This window comes from Gracilinanus agilis, chromosome 2 (genome assembly GCF_016433145.1).
Source record: "Gracilinanus agilis isolate LMUSP501 chromosome 2, AgileGrace, whole genome shotgun sequence".
Classification (NCBI taxonomy): Eukaryota; Metazoa; Chordata; class Mammalia; order Didelphimorphia; family Didelphidae; genus Gracilinanus; species Gracilinanus agilis.
In genome coordinates this window covers 336,226,602-336,248,815 of record NC_058131.1, presented here as the reverse complement: position 1 = coordinate 336,248,815, position 22,214 = coordinate 336,226,602, and the positions used below count along the sequence as shown (strand labels likewise).

General features: G+C 40.5%; 1 protein-coding gene across 1 annotated transcript; it reads right to left on the bottom strand.

The window, feature by feature from the left end:
• On the bottom strand, positions 1-21,965 carry BPIFB6 (BPI fold containing family B member 6). Its single transcript, XM_044659789.1, has 15 exons — positions 21,866-21,965; positions 19,938-20,037; positions 19,364-19,468; positions 18,034-18,183; positions 17,682-17,745; positions 16,858-16,918; positions 13,917-14,008; positions 10,977-11,153; positions 10,650-10,703; positions 7,880-8,050; positions 5,927-5,994; positions 5,059-5,104; positions 1,986-2,049; positions 1,167-1,243; positions 1-33 (listed from the first exon to the last, which is right to left on the bottom strand). Exons 1-15 carry the CDS (start codon positions 21,963-21,965, stop codon positions 1-3), a joined length of 1,362 nt encoding a protein of 453 aa, XP_044515724.1.
• Positions 21,966-22,214: the final 249 nt, after the last annotated feature.

Below are 22,214 nucleotides of genomic sequence, written 5' to 3'. Positions count from 1 at the left end.
CTAGGGCGTCTGCAGGTCCACCACCAGGGCGTTCTGACAGAAAAGACAAAGAATGGAGCCTCAAGTAAGAAGGATCTCTTCTGCTAAATCCCCGTGGAGTTGTGGAGATGGGTGCTTACAACGGGGCCCACTCTACCCACTAGGAGACCTGTGCTCGAGAAAACAATGAAATCTTGCCTTGCAGGGGTCTGGGAACAGGATGGAAGGAGGGAATAACAAGGGCCTGAACCCCCTGAATTCTGCATTTTGGAAGGCATAAAGTAGAACTGAATCACACACACACACACACACACACACACACACACACAGCCTTCTGCCCCAACCTCTGGGAATGGTCTGGTTAGCTTGATGGAAGGTACCTAAGTGGGAGCCCATAACCCACTAGGAAGAGAATGCAAAGAGGAAGGTTTCTGTTAAATTAGAGGCAGAGTCTGTGACCAGAGCAACCAACCCAATCTCTTCTTGCATTCTCAGGATTTCATTCAGACCTGTAATCTACAGAACTAAAAGAAAACAAGGACCTGGGGCCTCAGATACACGGGCTATAGAAATCTGAAATTTATCTGTGTCCATGGGCCTCCTCCAAAGGCTGCTCTCATATTTCTACTCCTGGCTCTGTCTCAACATGTTGTGTGGCCATACGCAAGTCATTTCCCTTCTATAACCCTCAATATCTCCTCTGAAAAAAATGGCAATAACAGTACTTGACTTGACTCCCTTGCATAAAGCAATGTGTGAACTAGAAACACAGAGAGGGTGGGTGCCACTGCTATTTCTGAGGTTGAGTTTGCCCAGGATGTTTTTATCCAGTGCCTCAGCCAATCACAAATATCACCTCCATTCTGGATCCTTCACTCTGGAAGCTGTGGAAAGGCTCCAGGCCTCTCAACTCTCAGAAGAAAAGCCAGAGGAAAGCATTGACAAAGAAGGTGACATCCCCAAAGCCAAATATCCAAAGGTGGGACTTCATCCCAGACCTGAGTCCCAGTAGGTGGTTCATTCCCTAGGCAGAAGGCTGTTCTTTAAAATAGGGACTATGGTGGGCTGCAGAGGCGAAGAGGACTTAAAACCTGACTTCCCATGGGGTTTGCCTGGGCCTCTGAGCTCCCTCCCTCCCAGTTTTATTGATAAGGAAGCCAGGAAGCAGAGAAAGCCCTGGCCCATACCTCCACAATGGCCAGCTCCGATTGTCCATACTTCATGCCCAAGAAGTTTGGAAGGGGAAGACCAACTTCAAGTACACCTGAAAAAGATCAGAGCATACCATTAGCAAGGGGTAAAACTAGGAATAGGTAAGGGAGAAAAGAGGAGTCACTTTAAGGAATGAGCCAAAGTCAAGGATATTCAAAATTTCTGTAGCATTTAAAGTTTATAAAAATTATAGAATTTTTGAACTGGAAGGAAACTTGGAGGTCATTCAATCCTTCATTTTGCAGATTTAGAAACTGAGACCCAGATGATTTAATTTTTTATTTGACCAGGGTCATGCCACCAGAAAGGGTCTAAGACAAGATTTGAACCCACATCTTCCTGACTCCAAATCCAGTATTCTACTCACTATAAAATGATGCATTGTAAAGTATTTTTCTCATGACAATCCCATGATGTAGGTGGTACCAGTATTATTTTCCCCATTTTGCAGATGAGGAAACTAAAGTTTGAAGAGATTTAGATCATGCCAAGGTCACATAGCCTTGAATATCCCAAGTATAAATCCAGGCTCCTGAATTCCAGTCCAGGATTCTTCTCACTCCTCTCCTCCCTGGGTGTAATATTCAGGATTCCAAGTTTAAAACTGGTTTCCCTAGGACCATATCATTGCTCCTACCCCTACTCATCTGGCTACTCTTAAAGGTAATGACTAGGCAAGATCTTTGACCATCGTCACATCTCCACTGGCCAGGGCCTCTCCCTCCACCTCCTCTCCCCCTCTCTCCATTAATCATCTTTTCCATGATAAAAGCAAAAATGCCTTTTGGCCTCACCATTGATCACTGGTACAAAAGCTTCTTGGAGTAAATTATTTAAATATTCTTTCAGTTTTTTCACCTGCAAGAAAGAGACATAAGGTACCAGAAAACTACGACTTTGAAAATAAAATGTCATGACTAATATGAAAATGTGTTTTGCATGATCACACATGTATAGCCTATATTAAATTGCTTATTGCCTCAAGGAGAAGAGAGGGAATGAAGGATGAAAGGGAGAAAGGGAAGGAGAGAATTTGGAATTCAAAATTTTAGAAAGTTCTCAAGATCTTGTTATCATCTCCAGATAATTTGATAATGATGGCTTAGTTGATAAGAAGGAAGTGGGCATGTCTTTCTGTCAGCTCATGGTACTGCTGCTGCTGTGTCTCTTGCAGCATGGAGTTTATTATATAAACTTCAAGACTCACTTCACACAAAAGAACCCCACCAAAACTTCACATTTGCACAGAAACCAAATTATGTCATATCAAAACACAAAGATTCTCAATAGCTTCCAAATAGAACAAGGCTAAAGTTGAACTTCAGCTGGGTCCTTATCAGAAAGCAGTGACAGGGAATATTTTCCCAGGGGCGAAATGCCCCTCCTAGAGGAATTTATGACCTTATTGTCTAAACTACTTTTGAAACAAAAACAGTTGTATTTCTGACCAAAGGAGAGAATGTTAACCTCTTGACTGTTGGTTTGCTAGGACCTTAAAGCTTTTCATTAAGGAAAGGTGTGGATCAGAAAAGGAGTCAAAAGAGGAGTCTCAGATTTTTATCTATTTGAGACTGTTTCTCTTATTGGCTTCCCACAGAAAGTGAATGTTAAAAATCATTTTTACATGTAATTGAGAAAATAAATAAATAAGAAAGAGAGGAAGGGAGGGAGGGAGGGAGAAAGGAAGAAAGGAAAGAAGGAAAAGAGGAAGGGAGGGAGGAAGGGAGAGAAAATCTGTTCCTTCTTCTCTGGTGAAATCAATCTTTAGCCACCAATTTGGGATAAAGTCATCCTGTCTTCAGTGTGTTCTGGAGAGTGGGGGTCCTATTATGAAATCCTATCTGGCTGCATACCCAGAACATTCTCTCTCCTCTGTTCTAACTACAAACCTCCCTGGCTTCCTTTAAATCCCAAATAAAATCCCATCTTTTACTGGAAGCCCTCATCAATCCCTCTTAATTCTAGTGCCTTCTCTATATTAATTATTTCTTATTGATCCTACATACAACTTCATTTGTATATATTTGTTTGCATATTGTCTCTCTTGTTAGATTGTAAATTCCTTGAGAGCACAGACTGCCTTTTGATTCTTTTTCAGGTCTTAGCACAGTGCCTGGCACTGTGTAGATGCTTAATAAATAAGTAGAGAAGGCTTATTAAATGTCTCTTAATTGATTATTCAAGGGTTAGAAGTCCCTACAAATGGTTCTAGATGGATAAAGCCACCAGTAGGTCAATATCTTGGGACAAGAGCAGGCCTATAGATTTCTGCCTCTGCCTGAATGCAAAGAGCACTAGCCATGTTAGCCAGAGCTATCCACTAATGCCATTAGTTCATAAGGCCTAGGCATTCAGTGCTAAGTGGGCCAAGTTATCTTATCCCCTTTCTCCTCTGGCTTCAAGGATGCTAAGCATCCAAAAAGATGGGAAGTACTGTTGTCATGCAGCTGACTCACAACCTGACCTTTCCCCTCCTCACAAAAGCAGGGAGTCAATAAGATTCAGCAGCACCTGGCCAGACCTGATCCTGGCAGTCTAGTCTGACCACTTGTGGGTTATTGTTCTATCAAGCATGTTGGAATAAACCAATGCAAAATGGAATGAGCCAAAGCAGAAAAACAATATGTACAATGACTACAACAATATAAATGGAAAAGAAAAAACTGAAACTATATGCAATGAAATTATAATGGCCAAATTTGACCCTGAAAAAGAGATATGAGAATATAATTCTTTCTCTTCTTTGTAGAGGTGAACAACTGTGGGTATGGAGTGCTGCATGTACTGCTAAATCCAGTCGGCAAGCATTAATTTAACACTTGCTGTGTGCTAAGAACTATAATCAGCACTGTCCAACTCAATTGATGTATTGGCTAAGTTGGATGAATTGATCTCTTTTCTCTTTCTCTCCTTCTTTCTCTTTCTCTTTCAGTGTGTTATAAGGGAAGACTCTCTGATTGGAAGAAGAGAAGGAAAAGGAAGAAGAAAAACATAAAGAAAATTATGGTGATGTGAAAACAAAAGATAATACAAAATTTTAAAATGAAAACATTTTGAATTTGTTCCATTAGTCAGGATGCTCCCAGGTCTAGGGAACATGTGAAACTCAGCATTATGATACCACCCAGTAATGATATAATGCCTTCTTTCTCCTCAGAACCTGCCCATTTGAGGCTGGACCCAGAGAACTAAATGTCATCTATAAACTCCTGGGAAAAGAGGGACATCTCCTAAGGAGACCCATGAGTCTATGAACAGGAGGGAGCCAGAGAACTGCTCTAAATTACTCAAATTAATTAAGGGAATTCAACACTGCTGAAATCTAATTCTAAGCTATGACAAGTTGGTTCTTGCCCAAGTCATCATGTCGCTCCTATTTTTACTATTTGCAGATAATAACCCAGGAAGAAGTTAAGTCTTCCAGATTCTATTCCCAGGCATGTACCAAACATAAAGCTGTTTACAAGAAACTAAGTTGTATATTGAAGGGGATGGGGGAACAGACAGAAGAATGCAAATGGCTATTATTTAGCTATTATTTCTACTTTCAAGATTTTTCTTTTCACTGATCCAATTAAAACAGTCATCCCTGTGGGTTACCCATTCCCACACAGTTTCCAACAATAATTAAAGCTAATGTTGTTATGGCACTTTAAGATTTGCAATGTTTTAAACACTTTAAGCCTACTCTCAGGAATAGCCTCATTGTACAGAAAAATTTAATCATTTGTTCATAGTCACCTAAATTGGTATCAGAAGCAAGATCTGAACACACATCTTCCTAATTCCAAGTCTAATATGCTCTCTATCACACCACACCACCTCCCCCATATAAAGTGAGACAAAATAGAAGTTCTATGCACTTACCTTAAAGGTACCGATGGAAGAAGAGGCCACAGAAAGGTCCAGCAATCTGCAGGAAAGAAAGAGAAGCCAGTCAGAGGCAGGAGAGGGAGATTCAGGCAGCCTGGGAGGCAAGGACTTCTGTTTCAAGAAAAAAAGGCTAAAACAGGGCAGGAGGTTATGAAGTGCAATTCCAGGACCCCCAGAAGGGTCCAGGTTCAGACTGAGAGGACTCCTGCTAGCAAGAAACTTGAACTAGAGAGATACCAAAGCTGATATAGCTCTATGTTCCAGATCTTCCTACAACCATACACTCCACAGCCATGGTCACAAGGCTTCATATCCTCTGGGCAAGGAGCTACATCATTTCTTCTTTCTCAGTGTGTCTCCTCACCTCCAACCAGGAATAACCAGGGAAGGATAAACTTAACCTTCCCAGGATGCTCAGTGCTAATTCTTTTTGTTAGGGTCTCATTTTCTTTCCCCTTTACAGCAACACATCTGCACTGTGGATATATATCTTGGTGTGACCTCATATCTATCTGAATGTGGCATATGTATATGAGCTGCATATCATGTACTTCATGTATAAGTATAGATCATGTGTGTGTGTGGCAGGTATATCTTGGGTGAGTGTGTGTCATGCATGTATCATCTCCAGTGTATCATATCACATTCACCATTCGAGGTAGAGCAAGGTAGAGCCTGGTATATTGGATGATAGCGTGTTCCTTGAGGGAATTCATTTCATATATTTCATAAACCAGTAAGTTCTGTGGCTATGTATGCCATGGGTGAACATCATGGATCTACTTGTTGTATTCGTCCATGCATGTGTTTACCAAAGAGGAGGATGCCCTCCTCCAGCCCAGAGTGAGTGATCCCCACTTACTTGTCCATGGATGTGGTCATGAGCACCTTGTCTTCACTCAGTGAATACTGAATGTCCAGGCTGAAGTGCTGCCAGTGGCAAAGAACAGGAAGTCAATCCAAGAGCCTGGCACTTTTCAAACATATAAACCATTCAGATATGTGCTCAGATGTGTCATCCTCTGGCCTCCAGACTCCCAACTCCAATAGGCAGAACTGACCATCAGGTAAGGGACATGTGCTTCAGGGTCTCCCCCTTCCCAACCTCCACCATGAGCAAAAATATGGAGAGGCAGCAAGTAGGAAAGGAGGTGACTCTTCTGCTAAAACTAAGAAAGACTCATGGCCAATATGCACACAATTTGTTCATTTTAACACATCTTTCTTATCAATCTCCAAGGACCTTCCTTCCTCTTTCTACTGATTCCCTAGGCCAGTGATGGGCAAACTACGACTTGCAGGCCAAATGTTGCCCTCTGAAATGTTCTATCCGGCCCTGCGACATTATTATAATCTGACAAATACAGTGAATAGGATACAATACAATGAAACTTCAAAAGAGTTGCCTTAGGGGGCAGCTGGGTGCTCAGTGGATTGAGAGCCAGGCCTAGAGACGGGAGGTCCTAGGTTCAAATCTGGCCTCAGACACTTCCCAGCTGTGTGACCCTGGGCAAGTCACTTGACCCCCATTGCCTACCCTTACCACTCGTCTGCCTTGGAGCCAATACACAGTATTGACTCCAAAACAGAAGGTAAGGGTTTAAAAAAAAAAAAGAGTTGCCTTAGAAACAGACTGACAGATGAGCATTTCCTTTCCTTTGGCCCCCTCTTTAAAAAGTTTGCCCATCACTGCTCTAGGCTATTCTTCTCTGACTTGCTCAACCCCTACAAAAGAGTCCAAAATGTTCATTTTAATCATTGAAACAAGGATGAAAATATCTGGGGGAGGGATGGGAATCATACAATGCAGTTTGCCTTGGCCCTGCCAACAAAGATGAATTTAAATCATAGGATCATAGACCATCAGAGCTAGAAAGGATTTCAGAGGCCATCTAATCCAACCCAATTTCTTGCTCTTAGGCTGTTCAAGTCCAAGACTAAATGAGATCATCCGTTCACCTAATCCCCCTTCCCTCAGCTCCGTGCTCTCACCAGTGAAGGATCTCATCTCTATAATTCCTTATGCCCTGCAAAGCAACTAGCATAATCCTGGGTAATTTGAAAATATTTTTCAAATGATAGAATGATCTTCATCTCTTCTGAACACTGTAACTGTATCATGGCCAACCCAGTCTAGTTGCCCACTCATTAAATCTCCAATCCTATGGACAGGGACCTCTTTTTTTTTTTTAATTTTAAACCCTTAACTTCTGTGTATTGACTTATAGGTGGAAGAGTGGTAAGGGTAGGCAATGGGGGTCAAGTGACTTGCCCAGGGTCACATAGCTGGGAAGTGTCTGAGGCCGGATTTGAACCTAGGACCTCCTGTCTCTAGGCCTGGCTCTCAATCCACTGAGCTACCCAGCTGCCCCCTTAGACAGGGACCTCTAAGGACATCTCATCCAATATCTACATCCCCTTTATATTCCCTCTAAAATTTTCCCCACAAGGATCACCCAGACTCTCCATAAAAACTCCCAGTGATACTTCCCAAGGCAACCCATTTCATTATTGGACAGGTTGAATTTTTAGGAAGTTCTTCCTAATATCAACTTAAAATCTGCCTCTTCATAACTTCTATGCACTAATCCTAGTTCTGCCTTCTAGGACCAAATGGACCAAGTCTAAAGCCCTCTCCCTTATGAGAGTCTTTGAGATATTTGAAACTGCCAATCACAGTCATCTTGCAAGGAGCCATTAAGACAACTGGATCAGATCATATGATCAATTGCCCAAAAATTAACCTCCAGTCAGTTGACCAATCACAAGGATGGGCAGGCCCTATTAGTGAAAAACAAATTACTTAAATACTTACAGTTTCTAGAACAAACATGGAGGAAGGACCTGACTTGGGAGAAACAGCAAACATCTCTACCGTACCAAGGAGGTCCAACTGGCTCTTGCCTGGTTTCATGGTGACTTTGGGGGACTTACTGATTCTGATTTGGGTCATCAAAGGCACCGATTTGCGATAAGCTTTACGAACCTGCAGGAATACAAAATAATGTCTTCAGGACTAGCCTGAACAAGGCTGTTGGCCTCATTAGAATTGAAGGAAAATTCATTATGAAATACACTATTTTTACATTGGGCAAAGAAAATATTCTATTCAACTATTTTTGTTTCTCTTTGAATACAGGCAACAGAAAATGGAGAAAATGTTTCCCTTTTCCTCTGTCACATTATATACAACCATGTTTTCCATACAAGACATAGATAGTAAATTGATAATGTGACAGTCTGTTTGCTTCTGATTGATGCCCTCAGAACTGTTGCCTTCTCTTGGACCAAAAGGACAGCAGAGAATGCCATTGCTCTGTCAGCCCAACAGAACTAATAGGCTGGTGGTAGAACTTGTGTGACAATGAATTTGAGAAAAATTCAATGTGCTGGAATGATATTTCTCCTAAAATTCTTCATTTTGCTGATTTAAAAAAAAACACCCTCACATTTCCCAGAAATTTCAAAAATATACACATATTAGCAATATTAACAATATGTTACCAAAAGGATTTTTATCCCATTTCATTTAATCCTATATTGTATCTTCTCCAAATTATCCAGGACTGGCTAAGAAATAGAAAGGTAGATCAGTGGAACAGAACAGACATACAACAAACAATAATAAAATTATATGATGATCTTGTATTTGACAAAAATATAGATCCAGGCTTGGAATAAGACATCCCTATTTGATAAAAATTGCTCAGACAACTGGAAAGTAATTTGGTAGAAACTAGGTATGGACCAATATCTTATATCACTCACTAAGATAAGATCAAAATGAATACATGACCTAGACATAAAAGGAGATATCATAAGGAAATTAGAAGAATAGAGTACATATTACCTATCAAATTTATGTATAGGAGAGGAATTTGTGAGTAAACAAGACAGAGAACATTGTTAGATGAAAGATGGATAATTTTGAATATATTAAATTGAAAAGGTTTTGTACAAATAAAACAAATGTTGCCAAGATTAGAAGGAAACCAAAAATTTGGCGGGGGGAAGGGAGGAAATTTCATAAATAGTCTCTCATATTGAAGTCTCATATCTAAACTACATAGAAGGGGCAACTAAGTGGCTCAGTGGATAGAGAGCCAGACTTAGAGACAGGAGGTACTGGGTTCAAATTTGACCTCAAAAACTTCCTAACTGTATGACCCTGGGCAAGTCACTTATCTCCAGTTTCCTTGGATCCAATACATAGTATTGTTTCTAAGATGGAAGGTAAGGGTTTTATTTTAAATAGAGAGAGTAAGAGAACTTTCACAAATTTATAGGAATAAGAGTCTTCCTGCAATTGATAAATGAGTAAAAGATATGAACAGACAGTTTTTGGGTGAAGAAATCAAAGCCATATATAAGTACATGAAAAAATGTTCTGAATCACTACTGATTAAGGAAAGGCAAATCAAAACAGTTCTGAGGTATCATCTCATACCCACCAGGCTGGCTAAAATGACAAAAGGACAACATGACAAATTTTGGAGCAGATGTGGAAAAGTGAGGACACTAATACACTGTTGGTAGAACTGTGAAATGACCAACCATTTTGGAGAACAATTTGGAATTACACCCAAAGAACTATATCATCATGTATATTTCCTAAGGAAATTAGGGGAAAAGGAAAAAAACCTAAGTTCCAAAATATGAATAGCAGCTCTGTTTATGATGGCAAAGAATGGAAAATTGAGGAGCTGTCCATCAATTAGGAAATGACTGAACAAATTGTTGTATGTGATTGTGATGGAATACTACTGCATCATAAGAAATGATAAGCAGATTATTTTTTTGAAATTTGGAAAGAACCACATGAAATAATCAAGAGTGAAATGAGTAGAACCAAGAGAACATTACATAGAACTATAGATTTAATATTTGAAGAATAATTTTTGAACATTCACCTCCAAAGAATGAATTGAAAAATGGAAACAGGAAAGGCATAAACTATATTTTTTGCTGAATGATGCCTTCTCTGACATGGGATGGGGAAGAACAGGCTGAATAAAAATAAATTAAGTAATTTTTTTTAATTCTGTATTGTGACAACTCTCTTGGCAGTTTGGTCCTGAGAATGTGCTTAAGGCTTTTCAGACACAGACCTAAAATCTCCTCATCAGCCCCCTTCTCATCTCCTCCACAAGGTGGAGAGTGGAGCACAAAGGAGGTGGTACGGCATGATGGAAGAATGGGTTTTAAGCCATAAAAAAACAGGTTCGGATCCCAGCTCCACTATTTACTATATGTAGCTCTTTTAACCTATCTGAGTCTCAATTTCTTCATCTCTAAAATGAGAGGATTGGATAAGATACCCCACCCAGGTTCCATCAAGTTGCAAATCTATCATTCGCTAACTCCTCTAAGCTTTTATTTTCTCCTCTCTAGGACTGGAATCTAATAATACTTGCATTATTTAGCTCACAGAGTTGTGGTTAGGAAAGAGCTTTAGAAAACCTATAGAAGAGTGAACTATGAAGGCTTCCCTAAACCAGCTTTGAGGGAAAGGGGGCACTGAGTTATGTTTTGTTTTTTTTACTGTGGCCCAATTTAAGGGGTCAGAGCCAAGTGAAATAACTCACCTTAGACACGAAACCAGCTAGCGTTTTGGTCGTATGTGGGGGGAGTTTGCCAATCTGTAAAGCAAAAGCAAAATCTCAATTTGACAAACCTTTGTGACATACTAACCATGAACACTGTACTTAACACTGGGAAATAAAAAGATGGAAAAACCAGGGTCCCAGCTCTCAGGGACCTCAGTCAAACAGGAGAAGGAATGACTATCACTAATGCCATAGGGAAACCCAATAAACAAGACCCCAGACCCTCGGACAGGAAAGAAAGCAGCCTCCCCTATATGGCCACAGGAGCAGGGCCAGCATCATGGCTGGAAGAGGAATGTGACTCACAGTCTTGCCTTTGATGTCCACATCAAAGGATTTCTGTAGGAGGGTGAACTCCGCAGTAAAGAATGCAGCGGAGAGCATCAGCTGGGATGAACCAGCTGGGTAATCTTCCCGGACTGTGAGAGCAGCCCCATCTTCAGGCAGATCGATGGTATCACCCTCTTGTCGCTGGACTACGGGCTGTGTAGTTGGGAAAGGGAGAGATGGACATTCGTTCAGTCTCAAGAATAATTAACTCTTTTCTCAGTTGTTTACATTGATGGTAGGTCACTGAGGCAAAATCATTGGGAAGTCTATGAATCCTGAATGCCAACATTCAAGAGATCTTAACTTTAGAGATGGAAGAGACCTGTGAGGTCTTCTTGCCCAGCTCCATCATTTCAGAGTTGAGGAAACTTAGACCATAAAAAGTAAGTGGCCTATCCAAGTAGTAAGGTATTAAGTGCCACTTTAAAAAACAGGAAGGGTCAGTAAGAGCAGGATTTAAACTCAAGTCCTATGACTTTAATGGGGCAGCGAGGCAGCACCAAAGCGCACAGAGCACTGGGCTTGAAGTTGGGAAGACTCATCTTTCTGAGTTTAACTGTAGCTTCTGACACTTACAACCTGCATTACCCTGGGCAAGTCAATTAACCCTGTTTGCCTCAGTTTCCTCTTCTGTAAAATGGGATAAAAAAGGAAATGGCAAGGCACTTTGGTATCTTTGCCATGAAAACACCAAAATTAATCAGGAAGAGCCATAAGAGCCTGAAATGAATAAACATCAAAAATTTCCCTCCTGCCTCACCGACTCCAGATCATCTCATCCATCCCATTCAAATTTGCTGCTTCATTGTCTCGAGAGTCAGTGTGAAATGGTGGAAAGAGCATTAGTTTAGGAGTCAAGAGACATGGGTTCTAGTCCTGGATATATTACTAACTTACTGTATGACACAGGGCAAATAATTTCTTTTCCCAGGGCATCACTTTCTCCATTTGTGAAATGAGGAGGGTTACTTAGATGGTCTCTGAGGTCCCTTCTAACTCTGATATTATATGTTCTAAGATCTTTTCCAGATATGTTATCATTATGTGAATATTATCCTAATCACATGTGGAAAAGCTAGGAGGGACATAACAATATTAATAAACAATTTTTAAAAATAAACCCTTCCTTTCTTAGTAACAACTCTAAGATAGAAGAGCAGTAAAGGCTAGGAAATCAGAGTTATGTGACTTGCCCACAGTCACACAGCTAGGAAGTGTCCTAAGTTAGATTTGAACCCAGGAGCTCCTGTCTGCAGGCCTGGTACTCTATCTATATTGTGCCTTATAGCTGCCCCTATGAATAATAACTGTCTTTTTTTATTGAATTTGTGATTTCATTGCTACAGGGAACTCCCAAGAGGAGACTCTCTCTGCCAACAGAGATTAGCATCCATTTTAGAGAGTTGCCTGGGACTCTGAAAAGTTAAGTGACTTGCCCTGGTCTTCCTAATTCCATAGCATCATAGAATCATAGCTCATAAGAGAATAGATCTAGGGCTGGAAGATATTATCAAATGTAGCCATCCCATTGTGGAGATGAGGAAACTGAGACCTAAATAGTATCCGGCCCAGACTGGCCTAACGTCACACAAATAATAAGGTAGAATTCTAGCCCAGGTCTTCTTATTTCCAAGTTTGGCTCTCTATGCATTATAGGAGGTTAATCCTATTAATTAATGTCTTATTACAGGTATCAATAATTCAGGGATACATGACTCCATCCACATGGGCATTTTCTTCACTGGTGCAGATCTCTTCTTTCTCAAGACCCCTCTAGGACCTAATAGTCAATCCTCAAGAATTGCCGTGGCCAAAGCATTTATTTTTCCCTGTAGCCAGATTTTACTGGGCTAGTCTCTAAATGACAGGTAATCTGAGGTCCTCCATTTGGAGCCTTTCCAGTTGTCGAGGACCTGGTAGATTTTATGTTCCAGTAACATGGCCTTTGGAGGCTCTGAGTTACCTCCATGTCATGAAGAAAAATCAAAGGAGAAGAATAAGGTCATATTCTATCACATCATTACCTATTCATGATTTCTTTTTTTAAAATAAAACCCTACCTCCTGTCTTAGAATCGATACTGTATATTGGCTCCAAGGCAGAAAAGCAGTAAGGGCTAGGCAATGGGAGTTAAGTGACTTGCCCAGGGTCACATAGCTGGGAAGTGACTAAGGTCATATTTGAACTCAGGACCTCCTGTCTCTAGGCCTGACTCAATCCACTGAGCCACCTAGCTGCCTCTCATATTCAAATTTCTAACATATATAGTTCTATAAAGCCATCATCCAATTTTTTTATCCGTCAATTTATTTGATTTTTACAATGGTCCTGTCAGGTAGGGAGTGAATTATTTTCCACATTTTGTAAAGAAAATGCCTTGATTCAATCATTCTAGGTACTCAAGGCCCAAACTCTTTCTCATTCATCTCCAGGGCAGAATTGCCATGAAAGTGATACAAGGACTTCTAACCCAAGTTCTATCAACGTTTTTATAATATTTTGAGAACCATATTTCCGTATTTCCTTTGTAATTCTGTTTAACACATTTAAAGTCATCATTCTGAGAAGGGATCTCTAGGCTTCATCAGACTTCCCGATGGGTACATGACAAAAAAATATTAAGAATTCCAGGTCTAAAAAGAGCCCCACTCATCTCTCTCCTTCTATCTAGAATCCTCATATCATTTCTAAATCTCACAAAATTGATACATGACAGGTTGACAATGTTATAAAGCCAAAAGGTACCAAAGAGGCCCCTTGGACATTCAGTGCCATATGGGTAAATACTCCACTAGTTTATCCTGGACCAAAAATGTTTTGCTCTCCTCTCCAGAATCTGCTAGTGCCCAGCTGTGGTTCTGGCTAGAGTTCTATCCATCCAGTTCAAGAAGGTCCTGAGCCCACTTAAGCACTTACGCTGAAATCTACTTCTATGTAGGTGGCCGTGGTGACTGGGGTGCTCGTAAGGACGTACTTGATGCTTCCAGCCTCACCTACAGGGATGGGGTCTGTATGAGGAGAAACACAGAACAAGAAATCAGAGACGCCTGCATAAGAGATGTGCAAAGTTGACTAGGTTTATGGGAGAGAGCCCTGAGGATACCCAAATTTTCCCAGCTGGTTCAGGGACAAGACCATCATGGGAGAAGGGACCATGAGCCTTCAGAGGTAGAAATGCTTCCTTTGGGAACCAACCCCAGGACAGGGGGGGAAAGACATAGGTTAGCACTCCACAAAGCCTAGTTTCTTGTCCTGACTGCAACCTTAAGCAAGTCACTCTAGTTCTTCAGACCTCATTTTCTTCCCCTATCAAATTGGAATTGGAATTGATAACCTCTAAAATCCTTTCCAGATCTAATGTTCTATGAATCCATTTCCCAGATGGAGAAATAGACAATTATAATTATAAGTTTGTACGTATACAACTTCAGTCATGTCCAACTCCATAGGACCCCTCTTGGGGTTTTCTTAGCAAGGATATTTGAAGTAGTTTGCCATTTCCTTCTCAGCTCATTTTCCAGATGAGGAAACTGAGGCAAGCAGAGTTAAGTGACTTGCCCAGGGTCACATAGCTGGGAAGTGTCTAGGGTTGGATTTGAACCCAGGATCTCCTAACTCCAGGCCTGGCATTCTATCCACTGAAGCACCTAGCTGCCCCTATTAATGAAGATGATTAGCGATCCCTCTCTATCAAGAAACCAGAGGCTTTAGAGGTAGAAGAGAGGTTGACAATCTAGTCCTTGCTCACAAATATCATCTCCACTGGCCTGCAAAAACAACTGGAATTCTATTTTTGAGCCAAGGCATTCAATGAATCTGTTAAAAGGCACTGGCTGCCAGGTAGGTTGGGATGCTGACGACCTATCTCTGAGGAAACCAATGGATCTGCTCCAGACCTACTGGCTTAAAATGGTTTTGTTCAAACATGAGTCATTAAGATGTTCTAAAAGGGGAGAAAAATGTGATCTTTTTAAGAAGCAGGTTGACCTGAGTAATGTATATATATATATATATATATTTAATATAAATAGAAAAAGTTCTAGAAGTTAGCAAGGATAGCCCTATCTGTGCTAATACTGGCAAACTGGTCTCAGACTCTAAGAGAATTGAGCTTCATACTAAGACTAGAGAATTGAAATGAGACAAGGTCTAAGAAGCTAGTGATAACAATTTAAGGTGAATGAAAATACTGAATTTGTACCTAAATTCACTATATTATATATCATATAAACTAGTAATATATATTATATATTATTTATATAATTTTAATATTATTATTTATTTGTGTGTGATATTACATATTATATATATTACATATATAATATATAATTAATAATATAATATATTAATATAACATATAAATGTTATATTAATCTAGTATTATACTAGATTTTATAATATAGTACTATGCTATATTGTATAGCATATATAATTTAATATAGTTATATGTTATATATTATTATATAATCTTATATTGTATATAATATATGCATTATATATTATCTAATACTATACTATATATAATATGTTATATAATGCTATAGTATATGAGCTATATGATATATACAATACTATATTTGCTTAAATATAATATAGTATTATATCCTATACATTTATTTTGTTTTATTTATACATGTATATATAAATAAAATATATTATTGTATATTATATGCGATACTCTATTATATAGTAAATGTGATATATAGTACTATATCATAATATATAAGATATATGTTATATGTAATGTATATAACATAGTATATATAATACTATATTTCTTTAAGTTTTGCTATCAATTTTATATTTACTTAATCTTGTAAAAAAATAGTTAAAATTAAATAACTCTGCTTTTTTTAGAGTGGAGATAGTGATTGGGGGAGTCTGGGTTTCCCTATCTCACCCAGACTGGAAGGGCCCAATCCCATCTATTGAGAAGCAGAGGAATTTTGATCTGCTTCGTTTCCAACCTGGACCAAACCAATTTATCCCTTCTCAGGAATCCTGGTGCTTCTCTTCCTCCAACAATCTCCTAGGAGTTGCTATGGTGATCCCAGACAGAGTAGACACCAAATGAGCTTAGCTTAGCCCACAGCAGCTCAAAACTCCTGAGCTCAAGAAATCTACTAGACTATGTCTCCCCAGTAACAGGGATTGCAAGCCTGTCCCATCATACCCATTCTTTCTAAAAATCACATTTTTCTAGAAAATCATATAAATTTGATCATGTGCATTAACTCAATTATTCATGCCTATAGAAAACTAACCATTGAGATGGTGAAGCTCAAGACTAGTGGTGACCCAATGGTAATAGTTGAGATGGAAAGCATGAAGTCTGAGAAAAATTCACCAATCTTTGTCTACCCTCATCTAATCAAGTGGCAAAAAGACACTATAATCCCTTACTGTGAATAAGTTTACTATTTTAGCTTCAAGTAATAATAATAATAATAATAAAGCATTTGCTTAGTGCTTCCAATGTTCCAGATTGTTTTTTATATTAACAATTGGAAGGGCAGCTGGGTGGTTCAGTAGACAGAGAGCCAGGCAAAGAAATGGAAGATCCTGGGTTCAAATTTGACATCAGATACTTCCTACCTGTGTGATCCTGAGCAAGCCACTTAAACTCCATTATCTAGCCCTCATTACTCTTTTGTCTCGGAACCAATACATAGTATTATTTCTAGGAGGGAAGGTAAGGGTTTTTTAAAGAAAAGAAGTCAAGAATTTGATTAAAGGGTAGTGAGGACAAGAAACTACGGGGTAGAGATATAGAAAATAGTCTTCCCTCACTTTCCAGTTTTGCCAAGAGCCAACCCTACTCAGAGAGAATAGCCTCAATGCGGCATGAACAACATACCTGTAAGGTGATTCCACTTTTGGTTCACAAACTCAAGGACAGTGTCAATTGCAGGACACATCTGGGAATCAGAAAAGAGTTCAAGTTAAAGAACAGCCAGAGCCCCTGGCATAGGCCAGAGGCAGATATTCAGAAGTAACACAGAGTTCTGGCCTAGAAGCCAGGGGATCTGAGAGCTCTAATATCTTCTGGGATTTTGAACATCTTTTCCACTCTTTATTTTTTTTTATTTTTTTTTAAACCCTTACCTTCCATCTTGGAGTCAATACTGTGTATTGGCTCCAAGGCAGAAGAGAAGTAAGGGCTAGGCAATGGGGGTTAAGTGACTTGCCCAGGGTCACACAGCTGGGACGTGTCTGAGGCCAGATTTGAACCTAGGACCTCCTGTCTCTTAGGCCTGCCTCTCAATCCACTGAGCCACCCAGCTGCCCCTCTTTTCTACTCTTTAGACTTCAATTTTCTCTGTCAGATGATGGAATTGTAGTAGATCCATCCTAACAACCCATCCAGTTCTGTACTCTACCCCTGCTTTTCACCTCTAAAAATAAATGATAAAATTAATATTCTCATTGCTACTGATAAGGGCATGATAACCACTTACAATCTCAATGACTCCCAAAACCAAAATTCCCTTCCCTGGCCAACATTCCCTTGTCTCTGTTTAATTGTACTAATAAAATTTAAGCTTCTTGAGTGCAGAAATTTTTTCACTTTTACACCTAGAATATAATATATAGTGTCTGGCTCAAAGTAGGTACTTAACAAATGCCAATTAATTAGTCAATTAATCAGATCCACTGTAAAGAGAACTCAAACTGACTTACCAGGCCAGGGAGAATTTTCTGTAGGGTGCTGTCCAAGAATTTGTTGATCACTTTAGGCAGCATGCTGAACAGAGGCACAAAGACACCAATGGTTAAGGAAGAAAAGAATGGACAGACAGTAAGGAAGATCAATGAAAAGGGGGCAGGAATAAGTAGAAGAATGAATGAAATGAATGAGCATGAGCAAAAGAGTGAGACTCTAGCTCCAAGTCCTAAAGAGATTTGAGCACCCAGGCTGGGGCCAACACAACAGTCCCTCCTGGACCAGAAAGGGCTCAGGAGAGTCTGGTGATGCCTAAAATCCCCAGAACAACCCCTACCCCCACCTTATCTCCCTTTTACCAACACTCACTTGCTGGGCAGGTTGGTTTTGACATCGACCAAAATGATCTGACATCCTTCACTCTGGAACATTGGCAGACCTGTCTCCTCATTCTGCCGCAGCCTATTTGTGGCTGTGATGTTCACAACCACAGTGATTTCCATTGTCCCACCTATAAAGCTGAGAAAGGAAAGGACAGATTTCCAGGAACTGTCTGCAAAGACATTGAATCTACACTTAAGAAATCAAAATACTAATGTCAGATGTATAGGGGGTCTCCATCTTGTCCAACTTCTTCATGTGATAGAGGAAGAGACTAAGGCACAGAATGGTTAAGGGATTTGTCCAAAGTCACACAATGACACACAAAGTCATGACAAAGCCAAGATTAGAATCCAGGTGTGACTCCCAATTGAGGATACTATCTACTAAAATATGAAAATTTTTTGTTGAGTTTTTCATACAGTAGTCTTAAAGATCTGTCTGAATAATCCAACATCTGGAAGAGTATAAACCATAGATGGATAAATTTGAATTCATTGCTAGCAGCCATAAGTATGATGGAAACTACTGCCCTAAAGGGAAGCAATGGGGTAAAATAAAGATATAGTGTATCTAGAACCTAGTTCTAAGGTCTTGGCTTAGCCCTACCCATGCACTGCTGGATTAAGGGCAAATCATTTTGCTTCTGGGTGTTGCTATAAAATGGGGATATGAATCTAGAGTCCCCATTGAAAGGCCCCTAGAAGCCATCTAGTTCAACCTCCTCATTTGAAAAATGAGGTCCATAGAAGGAAACTGACTTGCACAAAGGCCATACCATCAAATACCACGTGGCAAAGCAAAGAGGTAAACTCGTCTTTGGACCCCACAAATGGGAGGCAGTATGATCTAATGGATAGTGCACTGAACATGGAGTCCAGAAGGCCTAGGATCAAATCCTCTCCATGACACTCACTAGCTGTGTGACCTTAGGCTCATCATTTAACTTATGTGTGCCTCAATCTCCTCATCTGTAAAATGGAATGATTGGAATCCTAAAGTCACTCTCCCTCTAAATCTATGAGCTTATGATTCTGTCTCTAAGTTATATGGAAATTATGCATGCATAATTTATATGTGGTCACACATATGCACACAGGTTCCTGGTTTAATCCTTCCCTAGATCTGATCTTCTCTCTTATCTTACGCCTATGCTCCACCCTGTAGGTCATCTAGTCCTGTCTAGTGCCTCCACTTCTGCTTGCAGAGTTTGCCTCCCACCTCTAAGTAACAGACTTCTTAATGCCTATGGCGACCCCTAAGACTCCTAAAATAAGACAATCTGTCAGATAGTGTGCCTCAGCTTCCCACCACTCACCTCTTCCCTGTGATGGTGATCCTGGTAGACACACACTGGAAAATTCCCACCTCTGGCAGAAAATCCAGTGTGATGATGGGAGGCTGGACATCTTTCACCTTCATCCTAGGAGGAACAATGAGACAGAATGAGATAAATGTCAACATCAAGAAAGAAAAAAAGGCTGGGACTTAGGAAACCTGAATTCTAATTCAAGCCCTGACAATGACTTACTGTGTGACCTCCAACAAGTGACTTATTCCTGTCTGAGTCTATGTTTCAAGCTCTGTATAAACAACAGCAATATATGACATCTAAGGTCCCTTTTAGCTCTGGCATTCTATATTTCATGTTCTAAGGGTTCATCTAGCTTTAAATTTCTTTCTATCTACTAAGGTCCTTCCCAGCCCTGACAATCTATGATTGAATTTTCCTTTAAAATTACTGCCTCTCTCAGATCGCTGGGCAATGACCACAGGTCATTTTGACAGGTCCCATCACCCATCATGCCCCAGAACTCCCTCCCATTTCCCAGGACATCTCCACCCAAGTCCCAACCTCTTCCCCATTACTCTGCCCTTTCCCCAGCACTCACCCTGTCATACCCTTAATGGGCTTGACCCCAGACTGTGGCTGGTTAGCCATGGCTGCCATTTTTTCCAATATCTGGCTCTCAGCCATGGCGTCCTTCACAGCTAGAAAAGACCCAGGGAAACATCGCTCAGTAAGATCATCACCTTTCTGACCCTGCACCCCCAGTCACTCCAGAATGCCATCCCCCATCCTTTGTGAATGTCCAGTCTAATTTGGGCTCCATAGTTCCACTCAAACTCTTCTTTCTCCAAGGAAGCAAAGGCCAAGTTCAATATAAGCCAGAAGTCATGCTTTTCCTATGGCCTAAGAGAACGTCAAGCATTTAGTGTCTGTCCCAATCTTGTTATTGTTAATTAACTTCTTTGTGGGTACGAGTCTTTTTCCACCAGGCTGTAAGTTGTCCCAGGGCAGGCTTGCAGGCAGCAATATGACAAAGTAGCAAGTGTAGATTGTGCGGATTAGATTTAGTCAGGCTAGGCTAGGTTGAAATCCCACTTTGACCAGTGAGTTGTGTAAATGTGGGCAAATCAATCAGCTCCTCTAATTCTCAGTTGGCTTGTTGCAAGGATCTAAGGAGATCTTTTTTATGAAGCCTTGGTGAAACCAATAGAAACATTGGTTATTAGCATTCTTTTCTTTCCTGAATATCACCCTCGGACCACCACAAAATGCAACAACCTATAGTAGCATTTAGGTGACTCAGTGGGTTGAGAGCCAAGCCCAGAGACAGGAAGTCCTGGGTTCAACTCAGGCCTTTGACACTTCCTAGCTGTGTGACCAAGTCACTTAAGTCCCATAGCCTAGGTCATCTGCCTCAAAACTAATACATAGTTATTAATTCCAAGACTGAAGGTAAGGATTTAAAAACAATTCAACTTATCTCAGTGTAGATTTATGGCTTCATTAAGTGATTGATGTATAAAAGAAGGGAAGTGACTACTTTAGGAATCAACGAGGAACAAACCCCTCCATACTTTCCCGTGTACACAACAATTTGCTTAGTTCTGTTCTCTTTCATATAACTTCCCATTTATCTCCATTATTCTTCCCCTGTCCATGAGAAAAGTAGAAATGAAATCAAGAAAATCCTCTCTGACCACTGACTACCTGACTTCTGCCAAGATGGTCCCCTAAACCTGATCACAACCTGGTCTCATAACCCTAGTCCTAGGTCTAAATCCAGTCCCTTTCCCAAAGGCATCCCCAAACCTAATTACATTTTAAGCCCTAACCTCAAACCCAAAATAATCCCTAATCTTGACCCAAGATTGGGCTCCAACTCTGACATTGGGCTGAACTCTAACCTTGAACCCCTCCTGAGTCTCTAACATAGTCTCTACCCTTGTCTGAGCCCTGATCTTGGCTCCAGCATGAACCTTGACCCCAAATCTAACCCCAAGTCAGCTACAGGTTGAGTCTAGACCCAGACTAACTAGTAACCCCAGTATTGGGCTGATAATGAAGAAATAAGAATAAAACAAGCATCTAGGGATTTCTTGTTATAACCAAGGCCATCATGATGAGCTTTATATATAGGCAGAGTGGGAGGTTGCCTATTTGGGGAATGTGAGAGACACTAGGAAGGATCACACACACACACACACACACACACACACACACACACACACACACACACACACACACAGAGCTGCTTATATCTCCTCCTGACACTTGCCAAAGGTACAAGGAGAAACCATGTTATAGAATTCTAGACCCCTGGAAGAAGGCTCATCCTAAGTTTTTATCAGTCATACCTCAGCATAAGTGAGTTTTAGGAGACTTTTGTTTGTCTATGAGCTATACCTTTTGGGGGGAGAGGAAATTGTGCACATTCCAGGATATTTCAGAAGAAGAATGATCCCAGGATTTGCCACTATGGCAATCCCTGCAGTGAAGACCAACTCTCCCCAGCCCCAGATGTTCACTCACCTTTGTTCATGAAATTCATTCCCAGCTTCAGCAGGGCCCCTGGATCAGCCCTCGAGGGCATTAGCATTGCACAGGAAATTAGGCAAAGAATCCTCAGCATGGTTGGACACCTGCAGATGAAGTAACGGCTGAGCCAGGTATAGGGACCAGGAGCTGGGCCAGAAAATGTGGATCTACCCCCTCTCCTCCCCTGCAACCCAAGGCTTTCTCTTCAACCAATTCCTACAGAATCCCAAAAGTCCTCAGAACCTTTCCAGCAATCCACCTCCAAAGTTCGTCATCTTAAATAGAAACAGAATGTCCACTGTGTGGGTGCTAAAAGCATTACTAAATTGTATTTAGTATTACC